General features: G+C 44.6%; 2 protein-coding genes across 5 annotated transcripts in view; one reads left to right on the top strand and one right to left on the bottom strand.

Moving 5' to 3' along the window:
* Window positions 1–3746, top strand: part of THEMIS2 (thymocyte selection associated family member 2) — a 37925-nt gene extending 34179 nt beyond the window's left edge. For all 4 annotated transcript variants that reach the window (XM_054012033.1, XM_054012035.1, XM_054012032.1 and 1 more), the window contains exon 6: window positions 1433–3746. In XM_054012033.1, coding sequence (XP_053868008.1) covers window positions 1433–1533 — 101 coding nt within the window. In that variant the 3' untranslated portion in view covers window positions 1534–3746. The remainder of the gene's footprint in view (window positions 1–1432) is intronic.
* Window positions 3747–8673: 4927 nt separating this feature from the next.
* On the bottom strand, window positions 8674–23765 carry RPA2 (replication protein A2). Its single transcript, XM_054011824.1, has 9 exons — window positions 23655–23765; window positions 22785–22888; window positions 19893–19994; window positions 19622–19735; window positions 16706–16780; window positions 15248–15361; window positions 11218–11328; window positions 10665–10759; window positions 8674–9363 (listed from the first exon to the last, which is right to left on the bottom strand). Exons 1-9 carry the CDS (start codon window positions 23671–23673, stop codon window positions 9279–9281), a joined length of 819 nt encoding a protein of 272 aa, XP_053867799.1. The 5' UTR covers window positions 23674–23765; the 3' UTR covers window positions 8674–9278.
* Between the last annotated feature and the right edge of the window lie 3292 nt (window positions 23766–27057).

Below are 27057 nucleotides of genomic sequence, written 5' to 3'. Positions count from 1 at the left end.
TTGGAATTTCTTCCTGTTTCAAAGGGTTCAAATGTTTAAATTGTTTTACCAAAAAATCTGAATAGTCAGAAGTTAGCTCTCCCCTTTTTGCCACTGAGTGCAATAAAATGAATGTGGTCCAGGGTTTTCCTCACACAGTCCTTTTTTCCTTTTTTTCCAATCTGTAGTGTTTCAACTTTGGAAAAGCTTCCAAGTAACAGAATGACAGTTTCATTTCTCCTTTTGTCCCTTGGTAACTTTTCTAAAGTTGGAGAAGATTTGACAACTTACAGAGGAGAAAAGAGAGAAAAAAAAATTCTAGACCTTATTCATTCTACTGCATTCAGTAACAACAACAACAACAAAAGAGTGAGAAAGGGGGAAAAAACTTGGTCTCAAAAAAAATTATTTCAAACATTAAAATGAAACTTCAATTTGAACAGAAATTAGATTACAATTTTTGTTTAGAACATTTTTATTGACAACAAATAAATGTTTCATGGGAAGATATTGTTGGTTTTCAGAAAACACCATTTTCAGCAGGAAATTTTTGATCGGCTCTAGGGTCAGTGGGATCTGTGCTTGAACATACACAGTACTATAAAATGCATATCAGTACTCTAAGAAAGCAGGGCCTAGGCATCTCAAATTGGGCACCCAAAATTAGTGGACCATATAACAATTTTGGCCTTAACCTCTCTGTGTCTCTGGTCCCTATGTGTAAAACAGGAACAATACCCACCCACCTACCCCTCACCTCACTGAGGCTGTCCAGGCAAGCAACCTTAATTTTGATGCTTCTTAACTTTTGAGTGCTCGATTTTTCCACTTTTATATTCTTTAAAGTTTTGTTAATATAATGTAAGAAGAAATCAGGCTGTTTTGTTAACTCAGGGAGCATATGCAGAAAGGGGTAAACCTTATGCCAATGCAGATAAAGAGAAGTAGGCTACGATCATAAAAACAAATCTCATGCTTGAGGGTGGGAACTGATCTCTGCAGGGGCTGGAAAGGATGTGCCCTCCCACTAACAGCACCCCAAAACTGGCTCTAGGTTCACTGAACTGTTTTGTTTGGCATCCCCCTCAAAGCATCAGATACCGGCCACTGACAGAAGCCAGACACCAGTCTGGTTAGGTCATTGGTCTGATTGAGCACAACATATGCTGCATTCTTAGCAACATGCAAACACACTATATTGCCCATTGCTTTTTATGCTCTTAGCTCCTGGGCTTTTTGCTGTTAGTCACCTTTGCTAGTATTGTATTCAGATAAAAGTATTACTCTTGCCTCTCAACACTGGCAGGGAAGGAGAAGGAGAGCCCAAGAATCTGCCTCTCTAAAGGGTTTCTATACCCTGTACCTCCCTAGTATCTTAGCACATGGAGTCGTCCAGGGCATCCCAAACGCTGTCACAGCACCTGCATGGTATTCTCTTTCCTTTTCCTTTTAGATGCGAATGTCAGTGATGGCTCTGACCACGACTATGAACTAATTGAGGATGACCTTACAAAAACAATTGATAAAATGCAGAAGGCTGTTCTTCACTACTAGGACTCCAGCATACAGGACATGACAAGATGCCAGCCTACGCCAAAGCCACTCCCAGTTCTTAAACTCAGAGATGAGCACTTGCAAAAGCTAAATGCAGCACTGAGTCCTATGAAGTGGCTTCCAACTGCCCTCACCAGTGCAGCCTGAAGAGACAGCTGGGTTCCAGCAGTCACTGCTCCCTTGTGCTGCAAGCAAGCCTGCAGATTCAGAGACCTGTCCTCTATGTACTAAAGCAGAGGGCTGGTGTTATCGGTCCTATGGTAAGCTAAGTGCTGTCCTTAGCTGTGTAGTTTGGAACCAGGGTTGCTGGAACAATTTGTATAGTGGGGGGTGCTGAGAGCCATTTAATCAAGCTGTAAATCTTGTTTATGAGGGAAAACACTTCAAGTCTAGGGGTGCAGCAGCACCCCCAGCACCCCTAGTTCCAGCACTTATGTTTGGAACCCCTGGTTTACACTGGTGCACCAGGACAAATAGGCGGGTTAACCAAGTCTCTCCAATGATTCCCCTAGCAGGCACAGAGTCCCAGTATTCAGGGGAGTCTCCCTTCAATAATTGAGTTGTGTGGATTCAGCTCCTCTGAACTCTGAGATCTACACTTTTGAGCTGAGCAGAGCAAAGCTGATCCTGCATCAGCATGCCAGCTGGGGGACTGTCAGGGCACACTGCTCTCCTGCACCTGCTCTAGGACATTTCAGAAGTGACCCCAAGACAATATACTTGGGGAACAGTTTTAGTAGTTACCCAAGGGATGCGCCATGTTCTTACCCCTGTATAAACCTGTATACCCCATTGTAAACTTCTGGGATGTGGTGCTGGTCCTAGAGCTCTCTTTCTGCATTTATACTTGATCTGAAGCACCTTAATTCAGAGCTATAAGTAAGGGGCTGGAAACGCAGCACCCCTGGCAGGGCCGTCCTTACCCGTACGCAACTGCGTGGGGCACCAGGAAACTTGGGGCACCAAATTTCCTGGTGCCCTGCGCAGCTGCATGCTGCTTCAGCCCTTGCCCCACCTCTTCCCGCCCCTGAGGACTGCAGCAGGGCAGGGCCTGCACTCACCGGCGGCAGAAAGTGCAGGGACCCAGACCCAGCCAGTCCCCCAGAATAGCTAGGGACGGCCCTGACCCTGGAGTCTCGCCTGTGTGCACTCACACCCTGAGGAGGCCCATAGGCAGTCATCTACCAGTTGGTGTGGCAGCGCTTGAGTGATCTTTCACCCGCACTGCATGGATAACAAAGAACACTTTTCTGCAGCTGCTGCATGCTGTTTTGGGTGTGGTTTAATATTGTAGGTCATCTAGGCAGGCCAAAGCTTTCTACCCTGTGTGCCTAAAGTTAGACTCAATAGAAGAAGCTTCATTATGGAATGGTGCTGAGCAGCTCTCACTGTCAGTGGGATTTGTGGGTACATGGCCCTGCTGAAAATTAGGCTACTTTGTTTAGGTTCCTCACTATGTATTTAGAAACTTAACTTTAGGCAGCCAGGTTTGGCAATATAAGCCTCAGACTATCTCCTCCTGTGTGAGAATCAGTACAGCACTGGCATGCAGGGCACTGGGTTAGTTTAGCATAGTTTGTACAGTGCAGTGCTGGCTACAGCTGGGACCCACACAAATTGCTCACACATTTACATAATTGTAGAGTATCGGGGTTGGAAGGGACCTCATGAGGTCATCTAGTCCAACCCCCTGCTCAAAGCAGGACTGAGCCCCAGACAGATTTTTTCCCCAGATCCCAAAGTGGCCCCCTCAAGGATTGAACTCACAACCCTGAGTTTAGCAGGTCAATGCTTAAACCATTGAGCTATCCCTCCCCCCCGGTTGCCCTGGTTCTGAGGACACAACTCAAACACCAAGGCACAATGTCCTATGGAGAAACACTTTGAGGGCTGGAATTAGACACATTCTACAGCTCCAGCTGAACTCATTTCTCCTTTTGAGGACACTGTAAAAAGCTGCAGTTGTGAACCCCATCCCCCGTTACTTTCAGTGAGTTGCTGGTTTGTCTCAGCCATTTTTAGACAACCAGAGGCTACATCTTTGCTCACAGCTGCCAACATTCCACCTGTCCTTCAGCTCACAGGGTATCTCGTGCTTGTGAACAAGCCTGTTGGACTATCTTCCTTTGGCATGCCCAGTGTGATACTTGTGATGACTCTGCTGCGCCCTTGGTCTTTGGCTCTCATTTATAAGGTGGCAAAAAAATAAATAAAATAAATAAATAAATAAAAAGTGTCACAATGCAACCCCAGCAGTTTTATTTAAAGTTTGGAAAAATATCTTGAAGCCTCAGGATCAATATTCTCTATGCAACAAAATGCATGTCACAAACTGCATCAAGGGAGAGGGAAGAGAAATAATTGGATGGCTTGTTTGATTTTAATGGTGTAAAAATTGAGGTTCTTCGACGGTAGCATCATGCAGTGCAGGAGAGCACTTCCCCCTGAAATCTGGACACAATGCAGGCATGACAGGCTTGGTGAAGCAGGGCTGGAAGACACCTGCTGACTGCTTTGAGAAACAGGTAGAAATAGGAATCTAAAGAGAACTGAATCCTAACCCCTCCATCTGACTGAAAGCAAGGCCCTTTTGCTATTCATCCAGCCAAAGGGAGGGTTATACTCTGTAATGTGACTTTAACAATGGTTTTGTGGCACTCCACATTTATTCTTATCTACTCTCCAGCAAGTCTGCTCAGTTTGCCAGCCAAAGATTTTTTTTTTTTAATCTATGAAAGCAGACTGGGATCTGGGGCTAGTGATAGGGCAGAGGGTCTCAGAGCCTAGGCTCCAGCCCAAGCCCAAATTTTTAGCTCAACAGTCCAAGCTGTGTGCCTGAGACTCAGCACTGTGGGTTTTTTATTGCAGTGTAGACATGAAAATCAAGTTAGTGCTTCTGGTTTGTGCATCACTAGAGTCCATACCCCCAAAGCTACCGTACATACCTGTACATCACTTGTCCTCAAACTTATACCCTTGGCTACAGCTCTGCTGCGACAAGAACCTGAATAAAATATTGCATTCAGTGGGCTTGCACAAGCGTAACACAGCAGAATCTGAAGACACTAGAGGGCAAAGCCAGTTCTGTTGATGTGTGAACAAGGAATAATCCAGCTCCAGCTTCCAAAGCTGAACAGCTTCTGCAGTGCCAAACGAGCAGTAAAATCTTACTCTCATTTACATACAAAAAGACTACATAGAAAACATTAAGATTGCAAATTGAAGCAATTGAAATGTAGAAGTGCCAGATTTAAGGTTGCCAATTACAACCCAGCTCCAATCATGATAGTCTGTAATACATGAACATATGCCTCTCCCGCCCCTTTTTTTGGAGGGGAGGGTCACAGAACTCCTACCTCATTTAGTGCACTGGACAGCTGTTGCTCAGATACTCAATCAGGTAGTTGCTGAACCTACGAGGGGGGAAGCCATTTTAGATTTGGCGCTGCTGAGTAGTGAGGACCTCGTTGAGGAAATGGTTGTAGGGGACAACCTTGGCTCAAGTGATCATGAGCTAATTCAGTTTAAACTAAATGGAAAGATTAACAGAATTAAATCAGAGACTAAGGTTTACGATTTCAAAAGGGCTAACTTTAATAAATTAAGGGGACTGGTTAGGGAAGTGGACTGGACTAACATATTTAGGGATCTAAAGGCGGAAGGCGCCTGGGATTATTTCAAGTTGAAGTTGCAGGAGGTGTCGGAGGCCTGTATCCCAAGAAAGGGAAAACGGTTCGTAGGCAGGAGATTTAGACCTAGCTGGATGAACAAGGATCTCAGAGTGGTCATTAAGAAAAAACAGAAAGCGTACAGGGAGTGTAAGGCGGGGGGGAATAGCAAAGAAACCTACCTGATTGAGGTCAGAGAATGTAGAGATGGAGTGAGAAAAGCCAAAAGCCGAGTAGAGTTGGACCTTGTGAGGGGAATTAAAATCAATAGTAAGAGGTTTTATAGCCATATAAATAGGAAGAAAAGAAAGAAAGAAGAAGTGGGACCGCTTAAGACTGTAGATGGAGTGGAGATTAAGGATAATCTAGGCATGGCACAATACCTAAATGAATATTTTGCTTCGGTATTTAATGAGGCAAATGAAAGGCCGAGGAACAGTAGAAGCGAGACGGATGGGAATAAAGGAGTGGGGATTGACATTACTGTATCCGAGGTAGAAGCCAAACTTAAACAGCTTAACGGGACTAAATCGGACGGACCGGATGATCTTCATCCGAGAATATTAAAAGAACTGGCGCGGGAAATTGCAAACCCGTTAGCGATAATTTTTAATGAATCCGTAAACTCGGGGGTGGTACCGTTGGACTGGAGAATAGCTAATGTGGTTCCTATTTTCAAGAAGGGGAAAAAAAGTGACCCGGGTAACTACAGGCCTGTTAGTCTAACATCTGTAATATGCAAGGTCTTGGAAAACATTTTGAAGGAGAAAGTAGTTAAGGACCTTGAGGTCAATGGCAATTGGGACAAATTACAACACGGTTTTACGAAAGGTTGATCGTGCCAAACCAACCTGATCTCCTTCTTTGAGAAAGTAACAGATTTCTTAGATAAAGGAAATGCGGTGGATCTAATATACCTCGATTTCAGTAAAGCGTTTGATACGGAATTCTGAGGAATTATTGGTTAAATTGGAAAAGATGGGGATCGATATGAAAATCCAGAGGTGGATAAGGAACTGGTTAAAGGGGAGACTGCAGCGGGTCGTACTAAAAGGTGAACGGTCAGGCTGGAGGGAGGTTACCAGTGGAGTTCCTCAAGGTTCGGTTTTCGGTCCGATTTTATTTAATCTATTCATTACTGACCTCGGAACCAAATGTAGGAGTGGGCTGATAAAGTTTGCAGATGACACAAAGTTGCGAGGTATTGCTAATTCGGAGAAGGATCGGGATATCCTGCAGGGAGACTTGGATGACCTTGTAAACTGGAGTAATAGTAATAAGATGAAATTTAATAGTGAGAAGTGTAAGGTTATGCATTTAGGGATAACTAACAAGAATTTTAGTTATAAGCTGGGGACGCATCGGTTGGAAGCAACGGAAGAGGAGAAGGACCTCAGAGTCCCGGTTGATCGCAGGATGACTGAGTCGGCAATGTGACGTGGCCGTGAAAAAAGCTAATGCGGTCTTGGGATGCATTAGGCGAGGTATTTCTAGTAGGGATAGGGAGGTGCTGGTTCCGTTATACAAGGCACTGGTGAGACCTCATTTGGAGTACTGTGTGCAGTTCTGGTCTCCCATGTTTAAAAAGGATGAAATCAAACTGGAAAGGGTACAGAGAAGGGCCACTAGGATGATCCGAGGAATGGAAAATCTGTCGTATGAAAGGAGACTCGAGGAGCTCGGTTTGTTTACCTTAACCAAAAGAAGGCTGAGGGGGGATATGATTGCTCTCTTTAAATATATCAGAGGAATAAATATCAGGGAGGGAGAGGAATTATTGCAGCTCAGTACTAATGTGGATACTAGAACAAATGGATATAAACTGGCTGTCGGGAAGTTTAGGCTTGAAATTAGACGAAGGTTTCTAACCATCAGAGGGGTGAAGTTTTGGAACAGTCTTCCGAGGGAAACAGTTGGGGCGAAAGACCTCTCTGGCTTTAAGATCAAGCTTGATAAGTTTATGGAGGGGATGGTTTGATGGGATACAGTGATTTTAGTCAATAGGTCGATAACAATGGTCAATGATGGGATATTAAGTTATTACAGAGAACTTTGCCAGAAGGTCTGGCTAGAGAATCTTGCCTGCATGCTCGGGGTTCAGCTGATCGCCATATTTGACGTCGGGAAGGAATTTTCCTCCAGGGTAGATTGGCAGAGGCCCTGGAGGTTTTTCGCCTTCCTCCACAGCATGGGGCAGGAGTCGCTTGCTGGAGGATTCTGAGCGACTAGAAGTCTTTAAATAATGATTTGGGGATTTCAACAGCTAAGTCTAGGAAGAGAATTCTTCCAGGAGTGGGTGGGTCAGGTTTTGTGGCCCGCATCATGTGGGAGGTCAGACTAGATGATCATAATGGTCCCTTCTGACCTTAGAGTCTATGAAAACTATTGTCTGTAGGATCCCTGCCTTGTTTGTTGCAGAAGTTGGAAGGCGGGTTACTACAAATGAGGCAGGGGACTCATAGTCAAAGCAGTTGAATGCTACCCTAGGAAATGATTCCATTCCCACCTCCACCAGATAGTTCTTCCTTGATGCTGGGCAAGTCACTTAAACCAAACTTCTCCCAGAGGGCCACTATGTGTTCCTTATGTTCTGGGTGCCCATACATGGGCCCGGCCAAGCACTCACTTTTGCTACTGAAGTCAGTGGGAGCTGTGAATATACAAAGTGCTAAAAAACACTAAACACTCAGAAATAAAATCAGGCCCTAGGCATCCAAAGTTGGGCACTTAATAATTTTGGCTTTAAACTCAGCCACAGTTCCCCATCTAAGTTTTTTAACACTCAGTAATCAGCACCACGCAGGTGCTACAGTAACAAATGCTATAAAAAATGCCCCTGGGAAAATTTCTTATTCTGTGCAGGGTTTGGATGGTGTGCAGTAAATAAGCCTGAGGTCCACACTGAAGGAGGATAAAAAAAAAAGTGACTAGATACCCATACAGTGAGCATCATTCATTGAATGAGGTGGGGAACCTGTGGAAAAAAAATATAAAATGGTCATGTAAATAGTTATAAGCACAAGGGGGCTGAAGCAAAGTTCATGGAGGCCACCTTAATTCTGGCATTTCCTAAATAGCAGTGCTTTATTTTTGCAACCTTATTTTTATTTTAAAAGTAGGAAATTATTATTATTTTTTTTTTTAAGAGAGGAAAAAAAGTTCAACATGAACTGTGTAGTGAGCTCCACACGGGTCATCAGCAGAATTGGAACTTTGGAAGTTATCTTTGTTTTTAATAAAGACAAAAATCTGGAGTGTTACATTTAGTTTCTGAACTTTCTACTGTGTTCACATTTTTTGTGAAAGATTAACCCTTTAAAAAAAGTTTACTCCAGAGGCTTCATGCATTTTCCATCGCAGTGGGAGAAAGTACAGGATCTGTTTATTCAGTTCAGGGAATATGCCAGGGGTAAGTTCCATCAAGGTGGAAGCTTTTCTGCCTTTGAGAACGCCCCTCACAAGCACATTTAACCCAAACTAAAAAGCTTTATTGGAATATCAAAAGTTTCATTAACAGGATCATCCTGTAATACAAATACAGATGTAAGAAGTGCAGAAAGTAGACAACTATTCTTAAGCACTGTACCTTGCCAGGCTCTCTAAGAATAACCCACCTTTATGAATTAAACAGGCTGAAGGCTGGCCAAGCTGAGAAGCCATTTCAGAACAATCGGCCAGTGACGAGGCTGGGCAGACCCACTCTCTCCCCCCCCCTTACCAGTGGTGCTATATGAGATGGATACTAGATGAACAAAGGCTCTGAAGCTTCCAGTTCTTCACATGGAGGTCATTTCTCCCCTGAACACCTGGTTAAGCTTTAGTCACTCGGTCTCATATTATTTGAGTCTGGTTAGGGGAATACTGTACATTTACTTTGCTGCTCTTGGTTTGAGAATTCTGAATGCTCATAGAGTAGCTGCTGCTTTCAAGGGATGTAAGTAGCAGAGATCACCTTCTGCAGAGAAAAGCTTGGCAGAGCTACTTTAAGATATGTACACATAGTACTGTAAGTACAGCATAAATTGGTGCTTGCATGGAACCAAACCCAGCAAGATAGGGCAACTCTCAGAAGCACCTTTATTCAGCATCTGTAGATTTATAGTGATCGTCATCCACAGTGGAATAGATGTGTCCCTCACTGCTAAGAAATTCAACCGCTTGCCTGAGGAAGGAAAAACAACCATTTCATTATCGACAGCTTCTTTCTGGGGTGCATGTCCTCAGATCATTGCCACTGCTCTCCTCTAGCATCCCATCCAAATGCTTCAGCAGCCCTTTCTCCACAGCAAGCCAAATTGCTCCGTGTGTCAAAGGGAAACAAAGTTATTCAGGATGAGCACACACCTTCCCAAGGGCAAGCCTACATGGCCCACCCAATAGCTTCCAGCCCCTGCCATCTATGGGAGGAAAACACCACCACTTAACTTTGTTCAGCTAGAGGAAGTAGCTATGGCTACCTTTTGCAAAATGAGATGGGATATAGAAAATGGCAAGATCTAAAATGACATGCTGAGCCCCAACACCTTCTCAACACTCAGGGAGGCTGGGGTGGGGGGGGAGAGGGTAAGAAGCCAGTCCACCCCATTGAATTCTGCCTGATATCCAGGGTATGCAAGATGGGCTTCAAATTCAGATACGTAACAGAAACAGACACATTGTCCATACTACTTTCAGTCACAAGTAACTTACACAAATGTAAAAGCAGTATTATTACAAGCTGATACAGCTCATTGGTGCCCCACTCAACTCCTCAGCTCATCTTTCTGAAGTTTTAAGAAATGTTTAGATCTGGGCTGACACCAAGCATGAGAAACTGGTCAGTGTGAAAGGAAAGTGTGGGAAGGTAATGGCTCTTGCTCTATGTTAATGTGGAGGGAAGGAAGGGCAGGGGGTGCAATATTGCTGTGGCAGAGGAACCAGGAGTGCACAGTAAGTAAACATTTCAGGATATCAAACTGTTTAAAGACAGTGCTGTTCTGTCTTGGACAGACTCATCCCTTTCTGAGAATCTTCCTAGATAAGTTGAGTTTTTAGCAAGATCTCTGGAATTCACCTTTAAGCCTGTTAAGTCCTCAGATGAAGTCATTCTCTGACAGCTACCTGCTAACAGGGCACCTCTGTTTTAGTGAAGTCTTTTCAAATTAACCTCTATTGTAAATAATGGATGAGAGTGAGTATCCCACCAACACCTTGGTGATAGAATTAATGGTGCACTGCTACACAGATATGCTGAGGAAAAAGCAGATTCTTGACCTGAAAGAATTAATGGGATCTTTGCCCCAACATTCACTCCTGTTCCATCCATCAAGATAAGTGAGGCAATATCTGGAGTCCCAGCACTCCTGCATGTTACAGTGAGCCAGTGCATTTCTTTATCTCACTCTCCATTTGTCAGGTACTACTAAGTAGGTTCAGGGAGGACAGCTTTGGGTTCCAGAACATCCTTTGTCTCTATATACTTACTTGATTGTTATCATATTGATGTTATGTAGTTGGGATTTCAGCTCCGTCAGGCTCAAGCCTTCTGGATCAGAGCAGCTTTTAATCAAATTTAACACCTGACAAAGTAAGAAGTTATAGACATGGTTAGCAGTACACTCAGGAGCACAGCAGACTCTTCCATTTCATATTCCCACAGACTTACGTAAAAAACTCCAGACAGCATTGCCTCCACTCCATGCACGTGGCTATTACTGAGCACAAATGTATTCATTCCATTTGCAGAATGCTTGCAACCTTTCCTATTACTGGAGGATGACATATTCCTTCCACAGGGAGAGTTGAATTCCATTTTTAGTTGCAGTCCATGAGTCTGCCATAAGTCTAGCACTACTTACTACCTTCAGGCTACAGCTGAACTCCCACCAGTCAATGGAAGGGTTACAAAAAAGATGGATAGAATATGACCTCTATGTAATAACTAAACTTTGATTTGCCCTGTATCACATTGCATTCAGCTTCACTCAGTGTTCATGCATCCTGATCGCTGTAATGGCAAGTTACTGTTCACACATACCTGACTCTGATGTGCTGTAAGTCCATTCACTGGCACACTACTGCCACATCCATAGCTTGCCATATCACCCATCCCAAAGGAGCCCAGAGACTGAGGCATTTTTGATGTTGTCTAAAGTTACAGAATAAAACAGCTGTGGTCACAAGCTACTTCAAGGCCACAGTAATAAGACAGAGAACATATAAGAACGGCCATACTGGGTCGGATCAAAGGTCCATCCAGCACAGTGTCCTGTCTACTGACAGTGGCCAATGCCAGGTGCCCCAGAGGGAGTAAACCTAACAGGCAATGATCAAGTGATCTCTCTCCTGCCATCCATCTCCATCCTCTGACAAACAGAGGCTAGGGACACCATTCCTTACCCAACCTGGCTAATAGCCATTAATGAACTTAACCTTCATGAATTTATCTAGTTCTCTTTTAAACCCTGTTATAGTCCTTGCCTTCACAACCTCCTCAGGCAAGGAGTTCCACAGGTTGACTGTGTGCAGAACTTCCTTTTATTTGTTTTAAACCTGCTGCACATTAATTTCATTTGGTGGCCCCTAGTTCTTATATTATATGAACAAGTAAATAACTTGTCCTTATTCACTTTCTCCACATCACTCATGATTTTATATACCTCTATCATATCCTCCCTTAGTCCCCTCTTTTCCAAGCTGAAAAGTCCTAGCCTCTTTAATCTCTCCTCATATGGGACCTGTTCCAAACCCCTTATTTTAGTTGCCCTTCTCTGAACTTTTTCTAATGCCAGTTTAGAGACTAACAAATTTATTAGAGCATAAGCTTTCGTGGACTACAGCCCACTTCTTCGGATGCATATAGAATGGAACATATAATGAGGAGATATATATACACACACACAGAGAGCATAAACAGGTGGGAGTTGTCTTACCAACTCTGAGAGGCCAATTAATTAAGAGAAAAAAAAAAACTTTTGAAGTGATAATCAAGCTAGCCGAGTACAGACAGTGTGATAAGAAGTGTGGGTATATATATCTCCTCATTATATGTTCCATTCTATATGCATCCGAAGAAGTGGGCTGTAGTCCACGAAAGCTTATGCTCTAATAAATTTGTTAGTCTCTAAGGTGCCACAAGTACTCCTGTTCTTCTTTTTGCGGATACAGACTAACACGGCTGTTACTCTGAAACTTGTCATAATGCCAGTTTATCTTTTTTGAAATGAGGAGACCACATCTGTATGCAGTATTCAAGATGTGGGCGTACCATGGATTTATATAAGGGCAATAAGATATTCTGTCTTATTCTCTATCCCTTTTTGAATGATTCCTAACATCCTGTTTGCTTTTTTGACCACCGCTGCACACTGTGTGGACGTCTTCAGCGAACTATCCACGATGACTCCAAGATCTCTTTCCTGATTAGTTGTAGATAAATTAGCCACCATCATATTGCATGTATAGTTGGGGTTATGTTTTTCCAATGTACATTACTTTACATTTATCCACATTAAATTTCATTTGCCATTTTGTTGCCCAATTACTTAGTTTTGTGAGATCTTTTTGAAGTTCTTCACAGTCTGCTTTGGTCTTAACTATCTTGAACAGTTTAGTATCATCTGCAAACTTTGCCACCTCACTGTTTACCCCTTTCTCCAGATCATTTATGAATAAGTTGAATAGGATTGGTCCTAGGACTGACCCTTGGGGAACACCACTAGTTACCCCTCTCCAGTCTGAAAATTTACCATTTATTCCTATGCTTTGTTCCCTGTCTTTTAACCAGTTCTCTGTCCATGAAAGGATCTTCCCTCTTATCCCATGACAACATAATTTACGTAAGAGTCTTTGGTGAGGGACCTTGTCAAAGGCTTTCTGGAAATCTAAGTACACCATGTCCACTTGTCCACATGTTTGTTGACCCTTTCAAAGAACTCTAATAGATTAAAAAGCCATGATTTCCCTTTACAGAAACCATGTTGACTTTTGCCCAATAAGTTATGTTCTTCTATGTGTCTATTTTATTCTTTACGATGGTTTCAACTAATTTGCCCGGTACGGACGTTAGACTTACTGGTCTGTAATTGCCGGGATCACCTCTAGAGCCCTTTTAAAATATTTGCATTACATTAGCTATCTTCCAGTCATTGGGTACAGAAGCCGATTTAAAGGACAGGTTACAAACCATAGTTAATAGTTCCACAATTTCACATTTGAGTTTTTTCAGAACTCTTGGGTGAATGCCATCTGATCCCGGTGACTTATTACTGTTAAGTTTATCAATTAATTCCAAAACCTCCTCTAGTGACACTTCAATCTGTGACAATTCCTCAGATTTGTCACCTACAAAGGACGACTCAGGTTTGGGAATCTCCCTAACTCCCTCAGCCGTGAAGACTGAAGCAAAGAATTCATTTAGTTTCTCTGCAATGACTTTATTGTCTTTAAGTGCTCCTTTTGTATCTCAATCGTCCAGGGGCCTCACTGGTTGTTTACCAGGCCTCCTGCTTCTGATGTACTTAAAAAACATTTTGTTATTACCTTCTGAGTTTTTGGCTAGCTGTTCTTCAAACTCCTTTTTGGCTTTTATTACATTTTTAAACTTAATTTGGCAGTGTTTATGCTCCTTTCTATTTACCTCACTAGGATTTGACTTCCACTTTTTAAAAGATGCCTTTTTATCTCCCACTACTTCTTTTACATGGTTGTTAAGCCATGGTGACTCTTCTTTAGTTCTTTTACTGTGTTTTTTAATTTGGGGTATACATTTAAGTTGGGCCTCTATTATGGTGTCTTTGAAAAGTGTCCATGCAGCTTGCAGGGATTTCACTCTAGTCACTGCAAGGCACTGCATTTAGCCGTATGGAATGGAAATCTATCAACCTCATCGGCTACCCCTCTGATACTGTAGTCACTGTACCTTTTAATTTCTGTTTAACTAACCCCCTCATTTTTGCATAGTTCCCCTTTCTGAAGTTAAATGCCACAGTGTTGGGCTGTTGAGGTGTTCTTCCCACCACAGGGATGTTAAATGTTATTATATTATGGTCACTATTTCCAAGCGGTCCTGTTATAGTTACCTCTTGGACCAGATCCTGCGCTCCACACAGGACTAAATCGAGAGTTGCCTCCCCCCTTGTGGGTTCCCGTACCAGCTGCTCCAAGAAGCAGTCATTTAAAGTATTGAGAAATGTTGTCTCTGAATTTCGTCCTGAGGTGACATGTTCCCAGTCAATACGGGGATAATTGAAATCCCCCACTATTATGGAGTTCTTAATTTTGATAGCCTCTCTAATTTCCCTTAGCATTTCATCATCACTATTACTGTCCTGGTCAGGTGGTCGATAATAGATCCCTAATGTTATATTCTTATTAGAGCATGAAATTACTATCCATAGAGATTCTATGGAACATGTGGATTCACTTAAGATTTTTACTTCATTTGATTCTACATTTTCTTTCACATATAGTGCCACCCGCCACATGACCTGTTCTGTCCTTCAGATATATTTTGTACCCCGGAATGATTGTGTCCCATTGATTGTCTCCACTCCACCAGGTTTCTGTGATGCCTATTATATCAATATCCTCCTTTAACACGAGGCACTCTAGTTCACCCATCTTATTATTTAGACTTCTAGCATTTGTGTACAAGCACTTTAAAAACTTGTCACTGTTTATTTGTCTGCCCTTTTCTGATGTGTCGGATTCTTTTTTAGGTGAATGTTTCTCGTCTGATCTGGCCCATACTTTAGGTTCTAGTCAGGAGGAGAGGGTGGAAGAGGATAGAGAATCTCTATCAATAGACTCTCCTCTAAGAGAAGTCTCTGTTCGATCCAAATAGAGTGATCCCAAATAGAGACTACTGGAAGTTGGCTGTACCACAGTGGCAACAATCTCTCTGGGGAAGCCAGGGTGACTGCATCATGATCACGGCAACCTCCTACTTCCTGAAGTTATCTATGCTGCCACATTAAACCCCTCTTCCCCCAAGAACCTCTTATAGAAACAGCCTGGAAAATTATTCTATATAAGGGCTGGAACAGAGAAGAGATACAAGGACATACCATGATGCTTTTTCTGAGGACCATATGTGCGTTGACAATTTCCAATAAGTGTGTGGTGAACTCATTCATATCTTCCAGAGGCATGATCTTAAATGCTACCAGGCTCTTCTTATTCTTTTGGAGAGGAAAAAAAGCAATTGGAAAGATTATAACACTAGGAACATGTTTAATGTCTGCAAAAACACATTGCAACCATAGCCCTAAAGAGCAGAGGGACAGGGATAGGAACAGTGTTTGTTTCCATAAAATCAGTGACAAAGTTATTGAAGTTAGCCCTAATCTGAAACTTATCCAGGAACAGATTCACATTATATGAATGTGACAGACCTTCATGGGAGTAATTTATCTCAAAGATATACCACCACACCACACCACTCCAACAGCATTGTACAGACAAGGTGGCAGTGGCTGTCCACAGCAGAAAATCCTGGAAAGTCCTGTATATCAGAGCCCCTTTAAAAGAGGTATTAATACTATAGAGAGAATTAGAACTCATCCCCTTTTTAAAGCTGTATTAATGGAGGGGCAAAATAGTGCCTTTTCTTTTAGGACTAGATGATAAAGACAGAGTCAGAAGTTTGAGGGGGAAAAACCACACAGGCTTGCTTTCAAGCAAACTAGTATCTGTACAGTGCTTTACACATACAGTGCCACATAAGTGCTTATAATATTACTGAAATGACGACTGTTCAGCTCCTTTCTTCGGCTGCAGTCTTGCTGAGGCAGGGACCATGAATTTGTGTGGTGCCTAGCATAACGGGTTCCCCAGTAACCTGACTGGAGCCTCTGGGAATTACTACCATACAAACAAAAGCATCATATGAGTGACATTATGAGAGGTCAAAGTGATGCTGAGAGATTAGATATCGGAGCCAATTACTTTAGTCAGTAACAAACAACTTGTTGAGCCATGCAGCGTGACTTGAAGGTTCTCTTCTCTCTCTTGCATTTGGGAAGGGGACAGTTTGAAAGGAGAGATTTTCCCCTTATGTTTACTACTGCAGATACAGTGGCAGGGGTGGGTGTACCTAGTTACCTACCTGTGATAAAAATGAATGGTGTGCATGTCATGCTGGATGGCGATACGTTTGTTGATATGAATTGTTATCAGGGTGCCTGGAATGGGCACCTATTAATGCAACATTTGTAAGAAGGCAGAATAGTTAGTAACCAAGTTGGGAACAGATGCCTGAAGGCAGGCATTGGCTGTGCTGGTAAGTGACAAGGTTTGTCTAAAATGAAATATTGCCTCTGAACTGTGTTTCACCAGGGACCTGATCAAGCCCCACTGAAGCTGCTATAGACATGGGTTGAACACAATCAGGCTCCCAGATAGGATGCAATAGAATCCCTAAGCAGGCTCTATTAGAAACAGCAGATAGGGCACACTACGCCTTCAGCAATCATTTGAGACTCTCTATTTAGAAGTAGTCATACAAGTAAAGAACAGGATTCTACCTGGAATGATCGAAGATGACCAGCCACTTTCACGTAAGTTCCTGGGGGCACCACAACATTCTCACTCCCTGCCTCCTTAAAAAGAGAGGGGGGGGGGGGGGGGGGAGAAAAAGATTTTCTTGGTCCTTGTAGTTCCTGTCTCAGTTATTAGCAATATCAAGTTACATAAAGAGAGACACCCATCTTTAAAAAAAATACCACACATTCCTGCTTGGAAGTTCTTTTATCTACTGTTGTTACAAGTAACCCTAATGATCACTGCAGCTTTAACAGTAGGAGAAAACATACTTCTCTATTGGTTTACATTATGCGTTTCACAGCCCTTTGTTTAGTCAGTTACGCTATGTCTATACGGTCAGTCTGTCCCATTTCGAAGGTCCTTCATACAGCAACACAAGAGAAAAAATGTTTTGTACAAGAAGATGCAATTGTGCAGCCATATACATTGACTGGGGGTCTTGGGGCAGACATAAAACCGCCTTTTATTCTGCTGATTGCACTTCAAGTTTACAGTGTCTAATGGTCTCAAACTTGCTCACCTCGGCTAGGTGTTGCCTGTAGTTATATGTTGGCATCCACCTACGAAAGCTCATGCTCCTATACGTCTGTTAGTCTATAAGGTGCCACAGGACTCTTTGCTGCTTTTAGTTATATGTTGTAACTTCTCTTTTAAGTATCAGGCAATGCCAGCCTGCATTACTGTATTGGTATGGGAGAGTCTAAGGAAACTAGAGACATGTCTTAGTTTAAGATAAAGTGGTTTCAGGATAGAGAGGGATTCCATCTCTTCAAATGATACGCTTAGTGCAGTGGCTCTCAACCTTTCCAGACTATTGTACTCCTTTCAGGAGTCTGATCTGTCTTGCGTACCCCAATTTTCACCTCACTTAAAAACTACTTGCTTACAAAATCAGACATAAAAATATAGAAGTGTCACAACACACTATTACTGAAAAATTGCTTCCCTTATCATTTTTACCATGTAACTATAAATCAATTGGAATATAAATATTGTACTTACATTTCAGTCCTCTCACGAAAAGCCAAAGAGACAACACCCTCCTAGTTATACCCAATCAGGCAAAGTGGAAATTCAAATTTGTATCTCCCACATCCTGGATGAGTGACCTAACTACTGGGTATTCTGGGACAGATGGACACAAACACCCGAGCCTGGAACATGCAGTGTATAGCATACAGAGTAGTATAAACAAATCATTAGCTGTATGAAATTTTTGTTTGTACTGACTTGGCTAGTGTTTTTTATGTAGCCTGTTGTAAAACTAGGCAAATATCTAGATGAGCTGATGTACTGCCCAATACCGCTAAGTATACCTCTGGCTGAGAACAAACTGGCTTAGTGTATGTGAGAATAAGACAAGCAGCTCGTCAGTGTACATGTTTTAGGCTTGCTTAAGCACAGCCATGCATGACATTCAAACTAAGTCCCCAGAGGCACCAGGAATGTTTTTATTTTTTAAAAAGGGGAAGAGGAAGACGTGCTCATGGTGTTCAATACTGACTTCTTCAGTTTGGTTAAGGAACAACATTCTTTAAGAATCTTGCCCCATCATCAACATCCTGAAGGATATATACTACAATGTTGGGAGTCCAATAGAATAATTCCCCAGGAACACTAAATATCCCTGCGAGAGGGATGCTCTTCTAGGTTTACATAGGTCAGATAATGTACTGATAACAAGTCTCTTTTGATACAGCCAAATTATCCACTGGGGGATCTATTCTGTTCTCAGAACACAAACAGCTCCCATGCAATAAGTACATGCAGACAGGGAAAGCAGACTCCATAACAGAATAGGTAAAGGAGAATTTTCCAGTGCTCAACAGACCTATTCAAAGGAAGTATTACTAAGAAGTACCTCAACATATCTGGAATCAGATCAGGCATTCGGGGTTAGATTCACAAAGGAATTGCCGAGGCATTGCAATGATGCACTCCTAGAGCCCTGCTACTTAGTGGAATTCTCAACCCCAAGTTAGACACCCAGGCTTCTCACATCTTGTATGGAGAGTTACACACTTAAGAAAGGGATGCTCAGAAGCCAGCAAGCTGAGCAGGGAGATGTCTAAGCCAGCCAAGAGTGAAATACGAAGGAAAGAGGCAGGGCTTATGGCCCACAGGGAAACACCTGCCTCCGCTCAGGATTCTCAGCCCTTTCCTGGAGTTAGGCCCCCAAGCCAGGTCAGCCCTTTCACGAAAAGCCAGAGAGACAACACCCTTCCAGTTATAACCAATAGTGGGAGAATCAGGGTCAATTCCCTGCTTCACATCAAACTGGGGATTCAAACTTGTATCTCCCATATCCTGACCTAACTACTGGGTATTCTGGGACAGATGGACACACACACCCAAGCCTGGAACATTCTTCACTTGCTTCTGTCCCCATCCCACCCCCGGTCTTTTGTGAGGGTTAGACATACTCTGAGCCCACCTGCCAGACTGGGCTCCTCTGGCAAGACATGTGTGGGAAAACCTAATTTGAGAATCGCTCTGGGGTTTTGGCTTGAACTAAGGCTCTGAGCTGCTCATTGGCTGTGGGGTGGTGTCAGGACTGGGTGGCTTTGCACATGCTCACCAGTGGAAACATAAGCACCTACAGGGTTAGGCAGCAGCTGGACAATAGTTCTGAGAATGTCAGTTGCACCTAAATGGTGGACATGAGTTCCTCAGTACCATGAGAATCTGGGCCTTTGGTGTCTTTTCAGTTTAAAAAACAGCAGTCAGTGAGATATTTAATTGAGTTTAAACTTGTGACATCAGTCTCTAGTCCTGCTCGTTAGCTATACTATGGTCTTAGTTTACATTTACAAATACTATTTCCTCCATCATTCCTGGACAGAAAGTATCAGAATTCATACTTATTGTCTCAACCCTAAACCCCAGTTGGTGCTTACATCAGTATCAACCCACTGTCTGACATCCATCGGGGCTGCAGTCATATCATCTATTTTGTAGAGGATGTTGGTTGGTGCTTTCTCTGCCTGTCTGATTATTCCCATGATAACAACCTGCATTGGAAAAGAAACGGAGATCAGTTTACTTGGGGGGGGAGGGGGGGGAGAAGACTTAGGACAAAGAAGTTTAATATTTAACACTTACACACCACCACCTTCCCTCCCACCCATTTGCACAACAAATACCTACTCACCAGCCTTTTTCACTTACCTGCGAGATCTCTACTTCTCGGATCTTGAACGTCTCATCAATCTGCTCAGCAGCAAGTAACTGAGACACTGTACATGGCACAATACTCTGGGAGCGGGATCTCTGCGAACGAGAATTTAAAGAAGACTGAAAATTTCACCTTTTGATCTTTGAAAAAGAAAAAACAAGACTAGAAATTTTATTTTTCCACAAATTGTAAATACTGAAATACACTTGTTAAAGTCTTAAGTTAGGTACTAAAAGCACTTTTACCTGAAGACTAAGACTGTGTCTCCATAACCTTTGTATGTTTCTTATGAAGTCAGCATAAACAAGTAACACCGTTCTAGTTAATTCTCAGCAAAGCACTTTAGATCATAAGAATATAAGACCAGCCACACTGGGTCAGACCAAAGGTTCAGCTAGAATCATAGGGTTAGAAGGGACCACAAAGGTCATCTAGTGAGTCTAATTCCCTGCTAAGATGCAGGATTTGTTGTCTAAACCATCCAAGACAGTTGGCTATCCAGCCTCCTTTTGAAAACCTCCAGTGAAGGAGGTTCTACAACCTCCCGAGGCGTCTGTTCCATTGTCCTACTGTTCTTACAGTTAAGACGTTTTTCCTGAGATTTAATCTAAATCTGCTACGTTGTAGTTTGAACCCATTGCCTCTTGTCCTGCCTGCTGTGGCAAGAGAACAACTGTTCATCTTTTTTATGGCAGTCTTTCAAGTATTTGAAGACTGCTATCATGTTGCCCCTCAATTTCCTCTTTTCCTAACTAAACATATCTGGTTCCTTCGGCCTTTGCTTATATGGCTTGCACTCCCCACCTCTTTGATCGTCTTTGCTCCTCGCCTCTGGATCCTTTCCAGTTTCTCTACATCCTTTCTATACATTGGTGACCAAAACTGGATACCAAAACTGTACTCCAGCTAAGGCCTAACTAGCCCTAAGTAGAGCAGTACCATCACCTCCCGTGATTTGCATGCTATGCCTCGGTTAATGCAGCCTAAAATTGCATTTGCTTTTTTTGCAACAGCATCGCATTGCTGACTCATGTTGAGATTGAGATGTTCAAAGTGATTTACAAACATTGAGGCCATGTCAGCATTATGATTTTTAACTGAGTCTGTGACCAGTTAGTACCACAGGCAGCTCGAACCATGATTTGAGTTCACTTGTTAGGATAGAGATATTCAGGCCTGTCTGCAAAGGCCTATACTTTAAGAATGTAGGTGAATTCTTATCACTAAGCTAGTTATAGAGGTATAAAAGAAAGAATCAAAAAATCACTGTCTGTCTGTGTAAGAGCCTTCTCTTACTGTGACAGTCTGAGCCCTGTTCTTAAGCTAAGGCCTTCGGCTAAGCAGCAGAGGCAGCCATCAACTGGGAAGTGTATGGTCACATCCTCACATTCCAAACTGGTCACATTGAAATAAGGTGCTATTGGGCTGTTAAGAATAGAATCCTGTCCTGATATTCCTATCACCTCCAGAGAAAGGGAAGAGCCTAAAAGATGTAAAAGGAAACTTAGTTTGATAGCATCCTATCTGACAAGAACTCACTTATCAATAGCTGGGATGTGAAATCCTCATTTCTGTATTGTTCTATCACTGTAGTCTTTACTTCCCTATTGTTTGTCTGTATAATCTCTGTCTGGTTCTGTGATTGTTTCTGTCTGCTGTATAATTAATTTCGTTGGGTGTAAACCAATTAAGGTGGTGGGATATAATTGGTTAAATAATCATGTTACAATATGTTAGGATTGGTTAGTTAAATTTCAGTAAAATGATTGGTTAAGGTATAGCTAAGCAGAACTCAAGTTTTACTATATTGTCTGCAGTCAATCAGGAAGTAAGGGGGGAATGAGGGTGGGGGAATTGGAATCATGTTTCACTAAGGGGGAAATGGGAACAGGGACACAGGCAAGGCTCTGTGGTGTCAGAGCTGGGAAGGGGATACTGAGGAAGGAAACTGGAATCATGCTTGCCGGAAGTTCACCCCAATAAACACTGAATTGTTTGCACCTTCGGACTTTGGGTATTGTTGCTCTCTGTTCATACGAGAAGGACCAGAGAAGCAAAAGAGTGAAGGAATAAGCCCCCTAACATCACTCATAATTGATACTCTTAGGAATCACAACAGTTAAGTATGTGCTGCCCTTCCTAGTGGCCTAGGCTGGCACACGGTCATCTTCCTCAACCAAAGGATAACATTGGGTTTGTTTTTTACTGCGTAGAAGGGACAGCCTAACTGAGTTTGTGTAACAGAGTTGGCCTGTCTTCCTCCTTCCTTACAGCTTTCCCTATGCACTCTTGGTATTGGTCCAGGTGCATGTCCTTCATGCTCCATTATCCCCTGCTGAGAACATATGGGATAGCTCTCCTGGTTTTCCCTGATACAAACACAGTAGGCAACATGGTAGATGTTGAGACAAAGGAGTATTTTATACATTCTTTTGTTGTGGAGGTAAAAACGCAGAGTGGACACAGCTCAGCCATGTTTGATGTAACCAGGTCAGTAGTCATAAAATGATGGTTGCAGCTATAGCACAGTTGTGAAGTTTAATTAAGCCACAACATCCTGTGAATGAGGTAAATATCTATTCTGAATGGGGAAACCAAAGTAGAGTATAAATAACTTGCTCAAGCTCACAAAACAAATCAGTGGTAGCTCCTAGGCTGTTGTACTCCTCCCATCACTGCTTATGTTATATTAGGAAGTTTGTTCCGAACGCTGCACGATTTGTTCTGTGCTAGGAGAGGTGTAGATAATCCTTCTCATTCTCATGACAGGAATGTAGAGACCAAAACCCCCAAGGGGAGCTCCCCAGCGTGACCAGGCACTTGTGGGCTAAGCCCAACTCTCCCATTCTCTCAAACCCTTATCTGGACTAGGAAGCACTACATACCTGTTTCTTTTCTCCCTGGGTGGCTGCAGGAGATCCAAACCCCCCTGGGGACTGTGTGTATCCTCCACTAATTGCAGACCCTCCATAGCCACTCTCAAAGCCACCTGGGGGAGAGGGGAAAGAATCAGGGTTAATAACACAGTGCTGCTAACGCCAAATGTTCAAAAGCCATAAGTTACACCCAAAAAAAGTCATGCAACTGGCTTAAAATTAAACAAAATATAGTAAGTTGGGGGGGGGGTTATTTACATTATAATTTTTGCGCTTTTGGGGTCATAATTTCAGGTGTTTTGCAGCAACCATGTCAACTAGAGGGAAAGTTGGGATTCTCACATGTTCACATAACTCCAGGAACTGGAGCTTTAAAAAAGCTCCCAATGTTATTAGACTTGTGAAAAAACAGTGAGCGCTGGCCCCACTGACAATCAGCCTGCTCCCCAGCCAGGAATAACATGAGGCTCTGCACTGGAGCTGAGGGGGTTCCACCAGGAGAGACAGGAGAACACTCCCCCACCCCCCAGCCTTGCTCCCCAGCCTCCTGTGTTTTTAACCTGCACCCAAGTCCAAACCCCATCACAGATCAGAGAAGGCACCAGAACGCTGAGCTCCTGGGGATGCCAGGCAGCAGGCCATGGAGAAGGGCAGCATCGTGGGCTCAGCCATGTACAGGCACCTCACAAGGGAGAGACACATGACTCCAGCCCCACAGCTAGGGGAGAGAGTGCCCCACTGCATCAGCCCACCCCCCCCCTTCACCCCCTGCCAGCCCCTCCCCCGCTTCATCAGCCCATTCCCTCCCCTCCTGCCAGCCCCTCCCCCACTACACCACCTCACCGCCCTACCAGCCCTTCACCCCCGCCACACCCTCACCGTGACTGCTCCACATCATGGGTGCTGCGGACACCCCGCCACACACTCAGCCCAGGACACGCTCGGCTCCTGCCTCGAACAGCTCCTCCGCGCGCCACAAGCAACCACCCAGTCAGCGAGCCCGACGCTCAGGGCTCGCGCCACGCTCCAGCCAATCGGCTCCCACCTTAGTGAGGGGCAGCGCAGGCGCAGCCCGCTCCTTCCGGTGGCTTCAGACCCGTCGAGCGGATGGGCAGCCGCCGCCATCTTTGCTGTTGGCACTGCCCCCTCTGGCCAGTCTGCCAAGCTCCTCCCCGCGCTGCGGGCACGTGCCAGGGGGCTGACCTGGTCGCGTTGCCCTGCCATCGTTAGGCTCCGGGATTAACGGCCTGTATAGCCCAGTCCCCACACACGGGTCGGGCTCGGCGCCGGGTGCTAAACCGGGCCTGGCGCCGAATCGCCCTGCGGACTAGAGTGGAGCCCGTAGCCCTAGCCTGGCTGCTGCCCTCAAACCTAGCGTGAGTTACCTCCTCACCCTGCTGCCCCGGGAGCCAGCACCCACCTGCTACCTCCTAGGGACTTTCCTCTGGGAGTCCCCACCCACCCACTGCATCCTGGGGGCTCCCCTCTGAGCACCCCCATTCCCTGGGAGCCAGCACCCACCTGCTGCATCCTAGAGGCTCCCCTGGGAGCACCCACCATTCCCTGGGAACCAGCACCAATGCATCACATCCCGGGGGCTCCCCGGGGAGCACTGCCCTGCCTAACTGCTGAGAGTTTGGAACCGGAGCTCAGCAATATGGAGGCATTGTGACTCTGTCTGCTCCCTGGGGCATCCTTACATGCCATCCCATTGTGAATTTGGAGGGCCTCAGGCCGAACAATTCCTTCTAGGATCCAGCACCAGAAGCCGTTTGGATCAGGGTACAGAGGAAGGACTTTTTTTTTAAGGTCAGGCTTGACAAGGCTGGGATGATTTAGTTGGGGATTTGTCCTGCTTTGAGCAGGGGGTTGGACTAGATGACCTCCTGAAGTCTCTTCCAACCCTGATATTCTATGACATCCCCCAGACCCTACCATAGTGCCCAGTCAGTTACTGCCATTCCCCCACTCGTGGGCTGGTAGGGGCTATTCTGGCAATGAGTGGGTGGTGGAGCTGTATGGAGAGTTAAGTGTATCTATTTGGGAGCAGAGTTCAGGGCAGGGGGCACAGCCTAGTTGTGTAGCCTGTAACTGACATTCTCTCTGCATCCGAAGAAGTGGGCTGTAGTCTACGAAAGCTTATGCTCTAATAAATTTGTTAGTCTCTAAGGTGCCACAAGTACTCCTGTTCTTTTTGCGGATACAGACTAACACGGCTGCTACTCTGAAATCTCTCTACAGTGTGGGGGATGCTGTGAGGCAGCAGATGGACTGACCCTCCAGTACAGTTGTCAAGGCTGATTCCCCACTATGGCACTTCAAGTGCAGAAGGTGGGGGCCCACAAGGATTCTAAAAATTAATACTGGCCACTCCAGGCTTGTATTAAACTCCCAAGCTTTTCTCTGACCTTGGATTGGTAGATGCTGCCACCACCCAAGTGTAGAACCCCTTTCAGAGCCCAGGAAGGCGCACTTAGGAATTCCGTCCTGTGGGGTACCCTCATTCAGGCCACTTAGCGTCGTCTCTCTTGTGGGCTATAAACTGGAGAACCTTGATTTCTCAGGAATAAAAGGGCTTTAGAGAATTACAATGGTATACTTTAGGTTTTAGGGTAGGGTCTGGGAACGCTATGAGATAACTAACAGCTCACAGGCGCTCTCAGACCATAAATAGCCCCTCCCAGAACGCTTCCATCTTATTGGCCTGGAGCACTTTCAGGACCATGACTTGGTCACCTACTCTGAAGGACGCTCTCTGCATGTTTATCATACCAGGACTTTTGCTCTTGTTGAGCATCTTGTAGATTTTCTCAAGCAAGAGCTAGAGAATCTTTGAGGGTGTTTTGCAGGTTGCTTACAAAGTCCAAAATTTAACCTCCTCCCATTGCTGCTTCACCAACTGTAATGGCCCCTTAACTTCGTGGCCATAAATGAGTTCAAAGGGTGAAAACCCCAAACTGGGATGTGGTACAGCCCTGTAGGCAAAGAGCAACTGCTGCAACACTAGGTCCCAATCTTTGAAGTGCTCATTCACAAATTTACATATCATGGCCCCCAAATTCCCATTAAAACTTCACTAGGGCATTTGTTTGATGGTGGTAAGGGGTGGCAAGCAAATGGTTCAACCCATGAGCTTTCCAAAGACGTTTCATGGTCCCTGCCAGGAAGTTAGTTCCCGAATCCATAAGGATGTCGGAGGGCCAACCTACCCTGGCAAAAATGTCTGCCAATGCCTGGCTCATGCTTTTAGCCCTGGTGTTGCTTAGAGCTACTGCTTCCGGCTATCGAGTGGCAAAATCCACAAAGGTCAGTATGTACAGCTTTCCTCTGGGTGTCTTCTTAGGGAAAGGACCCAGAATATCCACAGCTACACGCTGAAATGGAACCTCAATTACGGGGAGTAGCTGGAGAGGGGCCTTGACCTGGTCTTGGGGCTTTCCCACCCTCTGGCACACCTCACAAGACCGGACATAGGTAGAAACGTCCTTGCCCATTCCCTCCCAGGGGAATGATTTTCCCAAACGTTCTTTGTTCCTATTCACCCCAGCATGGCCACTGGCGTGATCATGGGCTAAGCTCAGGAGCTTTTCCCAGTACTTAGTTGGTAGTTCCAAGTGTCTCTGAGGATGCCAGTCCTCCTGGTGCCCACCAGAAAGGGTTTCCTTGTATACGAGTCCTCCTCCTACAACAAACCTGGACCTATTAGAAGAGCTGAGAGGTGGTGGGTCATTCTGTGCTGCTGTCCAAGCTCCCCTGAGGCTCTCATCTGCTTCCTGCTCTGCCTGGAACTGCTCCCTTGATGTTGGAGACATTAGTTCCTCACTGGATTGTGGACTTGGGCTTGGTCCCACTGGAAGCGATGCTGGTGATGGGGGTGTCTCCATCGACTGTGAACCGCTCTCCGCTGGTGCACTAGGTGGTATTTCAGGCTTCGGTTGAGCTTCTTGCACCGGTGTAGCTGCTGCTGCAGGTGCAGGCTCTGCGGCGCCCTTTGGTGCTGGCTTCCCTGACTCTGGTGCGGTTGCAAGCACGGGCTGTGATGCCGACTGCTCCGCCAGTTCCTATCCTTGGGCTGGTTCTGCCTGGGTCTCAGGAACTGGATCTACAACCGCTGTCATAGACTCTGGTCTGGGGTTTGGTTCCACCACCTCTGGCTTGGTCCCTGTAAGAGGCTCAGAAACGGAGTTAGGTGTGGAGGCCTGTTTAGCCTGGCTGCAGGTGACCATCCCCATCCTTTTTGTAGCCTTACATGGTTGGCCAAGTCTGCCCCCAGCAACATGGG

Source organism: Malaclemys terrapin, chromosome 22 (genome assembly GCF_027887155.1).
Source record: "Malaclemys terrapin pileata isolate rMalTer1 chromosome 22, rMalTer1.hap1, whole genome shotgun sequence".
Taxonomy (NCBI): domain Eukaryota; kingdom Metazoa; phylum Chordata; order Testudines; family Emydidae; genus Malaclemys; species Malaclemys terrapin.
This window is presented reverse-complemented; position numbering and strand designations above follow the sequence as displayed.

Coding starts and splice junctions, on each gene's coding strand:
- RPA2 (XM_054011824.1), bottom strand. Junction 16,781..19,621: donor GACAGTGGGTTGATACTGAT/GTAAGCACCAAC, acceptor TCTCTTTTTAAG/GAGGCAGGGAGTGAGAATGT. Junction 10,760..11,217: donor TTACAGCACATCAGAGTCAG/GTATGTGTGAAC, acceptor TTACTTTGTCAG/GTGTTAAATTTGATTAAAAG.